General features: G+C 39.7%; 1 protein-coding gene across 1 annotated transcript; it reads left to right on the top strand.

Moving 5' to 3' along the window:
- Window positions 1–479: 479 nt before the first annotated feature.
- On the top strand, window positions 480–2,829 carry LOC114799379 (mitogen-activated protein kinase kinase kinase kinase 1-like). The gene is made up of 10 exons (XM_028995983.1): window positions 480–487; window positions 808–890; window positions 976–1,034; window positions 1,323–1,365; window positions 1,502–1,571; window positions 1,667–1,768; window positions 1,936–1,996; window positions 2,080–2,149; window positions 2,306–2,371; window positions 2,816–2,829. The coding sequence occupies exons 1-7, from the start codon at window positions 480–482 to the stop codon at window positions 1,946–1,948; spliced, it is 378 nt and encodes a 125-aa protein (XP_028851816.1). The 3' UTR covers window positions 1,949–1,996; window positions 2,080–2,149; window positions 2,306–2,371; window positions 2,816–2,829.
- Window positions 2,830–8,673: the final 5,844 nt, after the last annotated feature.

Genomic DNA, 8,673 nt, shown 5'->3' with positions numbered 1-8,673 from the left:
GATTACGGAGAAGTTGGTTTCAGGTTGGATATTCACTATAATACTTAATAGCACAAATACTTGTGTTTTTAACTTTCAATAGCTTCCCCCTTTTATTGAGGGGTGGGGCCAAATTATTGTAGAACTGTGCTTCTGCACGAGACTAGTCAGACACACCCCAATGTTATAGTTTTTTTGTACAAATTATTTTATATTAATATATAAAAAAAAACATTTGAATGGCACATGCGCCTTTTACCCAAAATGACGTTCTGATCTGTGAACATGAAAGTAAAGTGATTGTCATCGTGAAACACTGCAACACAGCACACGGTGACACAACAAAATAGGTCCTTTGCATTTATCCATCACCCTTGGTGAGCAGAGGGCAGACATGATGGGCGCCTGGGGAGCAGTATGTGTGAGGATGGTGCTTTGCTCAGTGGCACCTCAGTAGCAGTTCAAAATTCGGTTTTATTATAAGTTACACTGGTATTGGAATGGATTGGTACTCAGGATCAGCCAATATCCAAACACCAGTTACTGGTATCAGAACTGAGATAGCTGGATTAGTGGATCTTTATTTATTAATATTAATAGAAATGTGACCAGACCAGAAAAATTCTTATAGAAAAGTTACAAATAATGAACCTGCACTAATAACAGAAATACGTAGGTTTTCAGATATAAAACTCCCCAGGAGTTTTATATCTGAATGAACACAATTAAGTATCCAGAGCTGTCTTCTATGTATTGTATCACAGAGCAACCCACAGCTCGAGGGTTTCTGTTTCTAAAACCTTCTAATCATTCATATTTCTTCTTTAGGCATTTGGGTTTTAGGAACTGTCACACCCTGTACGTTGCCAAGGAGCTCTGTGCTGGGGGCTCCCTTATTGAGCTTTACAAAGGTAAGACTGCAGCAACGTTCAGTGTGTGTTATCTTCTCCTGTGTCTTTAGGGCGGTATTTCATGCATGCGTTGTTCTCTGGACAGGGTTTGGAGGCGCATTCAATGAGTTGGAGATAGCCTATGTCTGCCGAGAGGTCTTACAGGTAACAACATGACTCCTCCACAAATACACACATATACACACCTATACTTTATACTTTAGCAGATCTCTATGTGATTTACTCCCTGTTTGCGCCACTAGGGGCTGAAGTACCTCCATGCAAAGAACATCTTCCACCGTAACATAAAAGTTTATCATCACACACCGACACCAAACACAATTTATAAGTTATGAGGCTTCTTTACGGTCTGATCTGACGGCGGAGAGCAGGATTTATTACAAGCTTACTTGTAATTACATAACTAACCTGTGTCTGCGTGTTGGCCCACAGGGAGACAACATCCTCCTGAAAGATGTTGGCAATGTGAAGATCTGTGAGTACTGACTTCCAAATTATTTCACCACTTCCTGTGTAGAGCAAGAAAGAAGCTGGATGAATGATTGTGTTTTATATTTATGGATGAAGAATCAGTGTGGATGTGATAATTTTTAAAACATCTTTTCCTGTAGGTGATCTGGGCTTGGCAGCCAGTTTAACAGACCCCAGTGCCAGGGTCCAATGTGTGGGAACTTTGCAATGGTAAGTTTCTATCAAAACCAAATATTTGTTCTTGTGTCTGTGTGGTGTGTCACTGTGCATTACTTTTCCCTGTGTGTGTGTCTGTATTTATAAAGGGACGGTGACTACAATGAGCGCTGTGATATTTGGTCCCTGGGAATGACTGCAATCAAGCTTGCAGAAGGTCGATTTCCCCACAGCTCCATGACCAATGATTGGTAAACACACACACACACGAACACAAAGACGTGGGTATACACACTTTTAAAAAACAGCAGAGTTAAACCAAGTGCAAGTAATGCATCTTTATTCAAAAGTATCCGCCTGCCCCTGTGTGTGTTCTCAAGGTTGATGTACGTATTTGTATCTGTCTGTGTGTTTTCAGTATTGTGACCTAGAAATGATCTGAAATCATGGTGCCACCCAAGCTGCCGGAAGACGAATTGGTGAATGTTTTCTTCACGTACACACACATAAACATACTCTTCACTGGAGCATTATAATTTAAAAAAGATTGTTCTCTTATCAGGTCTAGAAAAAGACTTTTAAAGACTTTTCGGGATCCATGGAGCAGACCCTTTGCGGAAGAATTGTTTATTGTAAGGAATTGCAACTTTTTAACTCAACTGACACAGAGTCAAAACGTCTACTGACGTTTTTGATCACACTGAACTCTTATTTTTTTTTACATATGATTAAATTGCTACCAGTGCTAACACTCCAACCTCTATGTTTTTATGTGTGTCTGTGTGCAGCATCCATTTGTCAACTGGCCTGAACTTTCGCGGTCCGTGTTGAACGTACGGCTGCAGCAGCAGAAGGTAAATCTGTTGGTCCCCTCTGTCTCACCCATTACTCAGTCCATACGATCAGCGCCAAGCCATGCCTGTGCCAATTCAAGCTGCGCCCAAGCCTATCCATGCCATACCTCCTCCCACGAGCCCCACATCCACTGGGCCACCACGCTCGTGCTGAGTCAAGACACATTTGAACAAGCCAAGCCCACACCTCCTGAACCAAGCCACGCCTCTCCCTAGAGCCCCACATCCACTGGGCCACCAGTGCCATTTTAGGACAGGAAAAGCAGGCTGAATGGCTCCCACGCACACAGACGCCCTCGACCCAGTCCATGATGTTGCCACGCTCCGCCTCAGCAACGCTCCTGGACTCATGCCGTGATCCATACCTAGAGCCTCACCAGACCGAGCTGTTACGTCCTGGTGTTTTTGGTGTGTTTCTGTTGTGGGTTTGTGTTGTGTTTGCAGGTGCCTGGTGATTGCAAATTGAGCCCACCTGTTCCTGCTGTGGACAGCCAGCATAAAAGGAGCCTCAGTCTCCTTTTTTAGGGGCTGCGCTTGCTGTGCCATCCACCCCGCCTGCCTCCCTAGCCTTTCCCGATCGCTCTAGCCACTCTAGTGCAAGCCAAGCCTACACCTCCTAAACCAAGTCACGCCTCCTCCCACGAGCCCCTCGTCCACTGGGCCACCAGTGCCATTTTAGGATGGGAAAATGACTATTTACAAAGTCATATGTAATTGCTTTATACATTAGCATTTTAAAATTCCACCTCTTGTACTTTTGAAGTGCTTAGGCTGCGTCTCCTGTTTGAGATGATTTATCCTTTTTTGGAGAAAATCCAGTCTCAGTTTGAGAGCTATTATTTTGAACAATGTACAGTATTATTCAAAATAATAGCAGTGCAATGTGACTAACCGGAATAATCCAGGTTTTTAGTATATTTTTTATTGCTACAGGGCAAACAATTTACCTGTAGGTGCAGTAGATTCTCAGACATGATATGCTCTTAAGGCTGTGCAATTGGGCCCATTTCAAGGGCATGTCCTCTTTAGCATAAGGCAACATGACCTCTTCAAGTATTTTGCCATATGCAAACTGATCCATGATCCCTGATCCCATGCTGCCTCCATGGGTTGATATCCTATTCTTGCAAATATGACATTTCACCTGTTTTGGATTTACATGGTCAAAGTGCATCCAACCTTACTTTTCACATGACTGCTCATGTTCAACAGTGAAACAATGAAATCCGTAGATTTGCTGCTTACTGTTTACTGTGCAGTTCACTGGCTATAAAATTAAGAAGAGATGGATGGACGTGCTGTTATCTCGGAGGCCAGATACACACCGATGTGACGGAATGGCAGATGACATTGACATGTGGGAGCGTTTCTCTCCAGTTTTTATGTTTATACTAATCTGATGAATGTGGCATGCTGGAGCATGGTTGTGTCTATGTGCTTGGGGCAGTGGTGGCCTAGTGGCTAAAGAAGCGTATCGTAATCAAATTCAAATTTTAAATTCAAATTCAAATTTTATTTGTCACATACACAGTCATACACGGTATGATGTGCAGTGAAATGCTTTCTGCAACTGCTACAGACCACAGTATTGCAAATGTTGCAAGTAAACAGTGAACCAATATGCAAATATTGCAAACATAACCAAGTATTACACTTTTACGTCTTTAACATAAAATATGTGTAACTGGTAGGGTGAAGGTGTGCAAATGAGTTACAGTTTTTACAATGTTTAAAGAAAGAAGAAAGAGCCATAAAGAAAGAGCAGTAAGGGCCTAAAAGCGCAGAGTCATTTTGTGCAAAGTCATTTTGTGCAAGGTGATTTTGTGCAAAGTGGTTTTGTGCAAAGTGGTTTTGTGCAAAAGAATCCGGAAGGTTGCCGGTTTGAATCCCGATCCACTCAGATGCAACTGAGAAAAGCACCATCCCCACACACTGCTCCAGACTACTTTTGACAAGATGTTCTGATCTTTGCCCTGATGCTGAAGTTCTGGCTGCATGTCACAGCATTGCAGCCTGCAAACCAGACAGTAGTTGTAATTGCTATTAAATGTTTTTACAGAACTGACCATGTTGATGATATGCGTATCTGTACCCTGTAAATTAAGCTCAATGAGAAGTTTGGAAGATCTATCAGGAAAGCTAACCCATCAAACCTATTTCCAGCTACCTGTGTTTTCCATTTGGTGCCAGTATTGATGTGGATTGCATTGTTTATACAGTTGTAGCACTATTCCACTTGGATAGAATGAGATTATCACACTGCAAAATGACCTTGAAATGAAATCCAGGGCAACAACTGCATAGAAAAAGCACAGAAAATGCAGATGGAGGAGAGGTTGATTATATCCGTGATTTTCAGGTGATTGAGATTTATTTCTACCATATCATCTTACCATGACACCACAAGGAAGACCTGTACACTACGTACCTGACAAGTGTGTTTCGACAGTGAACGGGTGCTGGTTTATCAAGACAGAGGTGAGATGGGTTGAGGAACCCTACCCAATTTTAAATTTCCTCACATAATTCAATGCTCTTGAGTGTTAAATATTTAGCAGTGGTTTATAATTGTATGATATTACAGTAAAATGAGGACTGAAGTCTGACCTTGTTGTGGCTGTTAATTATAATTGATCAATTTAATAAATATAATAATCTTGCCAAACTGTCTATTAATATGCAGTGGTGGAATGTAACAAAGTATTTGTACTTTGTTGCTGTACTTAAGTACATTTTTACGTATCTGTACTTTACTTAAGCAAAAATAATAATGCATACTTTTTATTTTACTCCATTACAATTTGCGGCAATTATCTGTACTTTCTACTCCACTACATTTCTACAATCGATGCAGTAACATTTACACTCATTACATTTTATGAACACAATTTCCTCAAAATCTTGCATGAAAAAAAAGTTAGCCTATTGCATTCTGGCGTTGTTTGCCATTTCCTACCAATCAGGCTTTATTAGCTCTAATGATGGCAGAGCACGCGTCAGTTAGCAGCACGAGCTGGTAGACCGGCTTGATTTCAAGAAGACGAGACATTCAACATGGACCCAGAGTGTGAACACGAACCCTGCAACTCTGAATCACAAAGAAATCCTTGGCCGTATTTAAGAAATTTATTTGACTACAAAGGAGCAAAGAATGAGTCCTTGCGATGAGTCCTCAACATAAAGAATTGTTGGCATTTAAAAACTCCCCTTCAAATTTGAAAAAAACATATAGAGGTAAGCTATGCTATGGTATGCTATGCTTTTGGGTATGTTATGACATGTTATGATACTGTTATCTAGCGAAATGTATGTTGACATACAGAAATAGTATAAAAAAATCACACCAGTGTAGCTTCATTATTTTTTTAACACGGTGGTAGGATAAAACTGGTTTATTAGCTCAGAGAAGATAGCTTAATGTCTTTGCTAGCATAATGTCCAGCTCAGTGTTGTGCCAGTTCACACTGAAAAAGAACTAGTTCACGTTCATAGTTAATTTTTTAAAAATTTGAACCAAGTTCACAGCTCATAAGTTCAATAGACAGTTAATTTATCGAACAGCCTTATACATAAAGTAACATCCAAATATCCATCGCATTTGTAAACACTGATCATGTGAATAACCAGTATGATCCTATAAACAAATTAAATAGTATGACATAGTATGATATACAAATTACATTACAACAATTAAGCAACTTTAAAGGAAGATTGTGTTCATTTGTGCCATGATGATCAGTCATGTGTGATCTGTGAATTTTTATTTTGTTAATCTGTGATCATAAACATTCATATAACAATGCATAGGAGCCTTTTTTACTTAGTGTACTGGTCTACACTCGTCAGTTAGAGCAATGTTTCTCAACCGGTGGGGCGTGGACACTCACAGGGGGGCGCGAGTAGGCTATAGGATGGGAAGAATAAAACAGATTTTTTTTGCAAATTTGTGATCTTTGTTTGGATTCATTGGATCTATTTTCACTGCAAAAATAGACCAAAACAGTCATTATTTCATCAAAAATGTAAGTGACTTAATATTATTAGCTTGTTTGTTGAACTGTCATATGAAATCAGTATCACATTTTCCATGAACAGCGAGCGCTGCCGTGAGCCCCTCTTCAGAGATCAGTCTCTCAGTAGCCTCGTGCAGCAGTCAGAGCAGAGAGGAGACACACATCCAGGCTGCAAATGAATTGCGCATGGCCGCCGCCATTCCTGTAAATGTAAATGTTTACTCACTCTCACACAAAAATAAATCACTGCATTTAAATTGACTCACGACATACATAGCTGAGTGAATGGAGAGCTGTCTATCTATCTATGCTCTACACTAAAAACTGCTATGTTAAAAACAACCCAATTTGGGTCATTTTGGTAACCCAGCGCTGGGTCAAAAAGGGGCCAACCCAATGCTGGGTTATTGTGACCCAAAAAGTTGGGTTACACGTTTAACCCAGCATGCTGAGTTGTGATTTTTAAACCAACTATTAGTTCAAAATGACTATGCTGCTGGGTTGAATGCAACCCAAAATGGGTCAGAAATTTAATCTAGAAACTTGTGATTAAAATTACTAAAATAAAAACAATTCTACAGCAATAAATACTTCAGTAAAGGAATTTTATTTATGATAAAACATTTAAAAAATGTGTCCAAGACATTTTTTCCACCTCAACATTAAGAAAATTTTTATGAAAATGTATCACAGAAACACTGACTGAATTCAGTTACAATGCATCAGACTGAAGTCAGACCAATTCACTTTAGAAAAACACAATTTGACAAATTTTTCATTACATTTACATCATGCATAAACATCAATAGACACTAAGATATGAGAGTCATCTGTAAGAAACACACAACGAAGCAGGCATTAAGAACATCAGACCAAAGAACAACTATGCAGTAAGGATCAGAGTTGGTAAAAATAAACTTTGGAGGTAGCTCACTTCGACCTAAATTTAGCATTACCTGCTAAATGAAGGTAAGTGTTTTTCAAGCACTTCGGGTACTGCAGGTGAAGTGCGTAGGTAAAGCCAAACAAGAGGCACATTGCTTGAGGTAGGTTGGTGAGTGCTTCCATTGCAAGGTTGCCCTCTAGGATGATGACCACTCTTGTGGGGTTGAGTTGTGGCAATGCTGGGCTTGCAGCACTGTTGTCCTTGTAGTAGAGGAGTCCCACTGGGATGTCCATGGAGTCTCCCTCAGTAAGACTCTACATAGTGCAAGAAACAAGACAAAAAGAGAATATTCAGGTTAACAGCAATTTGTCTACAATCAGCTGTATATATATAGGGTGTATATATATAGGGTGGTAGTAGCCTAGTGGGTAACACACTCGCCTATGAACCAGAAGTCCCGGGTTCGAATCCCACTTACTGCCATTGTGTCCCTGAGTAAGACACTTAACTCTAAAATTGCTCCAGGGGGACTGTCCCTGTAACTACTGATTGTAAGTCGCTCTGGATAAGGGCGTCTGGTAAATGCTGTAAATGTAAACATCTCCAAGAAGGCATCTAATGGCTGTTGGCTCTGTGCTCTGCAAAGAGGTAGAAAACACACTTGAATATAGAACAAAGGAAATATATCTTATATCAGTCCATTTGTTCATATAGAAAAATACCACAAGGGAAGGTGGGAGAACAAGTTTATGTATCCATCAATACCATTACAAGAAGAAAAGAGAAATATCAACCACCATTGTGTGTTGTAGCAGGTCAGCTAATTGCTTTCTCTCTCTCGCTTCTCTCCCTTTCCCATTATACACATTTTAAATATATTCTATTGTAGATTCGGTAACATTGCTACCTAAAAAAGTTACCTGAAAAGTGTATAGGTTGCAAAATGGACCCAACTTTGTACAAAGAGGTCCTAACTTATTTGAAAATATCCGAAAAATCTGACAGTCAGAAAGATGTCATCCGAAGATGTGCACATCAGTATGCTGTCAGAGGTAAGCACATGGAAAACTTATTTTTTCTATAAAAGGTAATAATATTACTCTTTTGATAATTACAGCCCTGGGCCTTCTGGAAGAGGTCCTATCCCACCTGCGGCCACTAGAATGACAATAGGGTTATTAGCACTGACTGCAAACTGTATAGTGTAAATGGTGTTAAAATCATGTCATATTGCTATTATAATGTAGGGATAGGTATTATTAATTGTTTGTATTGGTATGATATAATATAGTTTTATAAATACAATCAGATAATTTTATATTTAATATTACATGATATACTCAACAAGGGAACTAAAAAGAGCTCCTAGTAAAGGTTGTTCAAAACACTAATGAAGTGGACGC

The sequence above is a fragment of the Denticeps clupeoides genome, chromosome 1, assembly GCF_900700375.1.
Source record: "Denticeps clupeoides chromosome 1, fDenClu1.1, whole genome shotgun sequence".
In the NCBI taxonomy this organism is placed as follows: Eukaryota; Metazoa; Chordata; class Actinopteri; order Clupeiformes; family Denticipitidae; genus Denticeps; species Denticeps clupeoides.
This window is presented reverse-complemented; position numbering and strand designations above follow the sequence as displayed.

Coding starts and splice junctions, on each gene's coding strand:
- LOC114799379 (XM_028995983.1), top strand. Junction 1,366..1,501: donor TGTTGGCAATGTGAAGATCT/GTGAGTACTGAC, acceptor CTTTTCCTGTAG/GTGATCTGGGCTTGGCAGCC. Junction 1,572..1,666: donor TGTGTGGGAACTTTGCAATG/GTAAGTTTCTAT, acceptor GTATTTATAAAG/GGACGGTGACTACAATGAGC.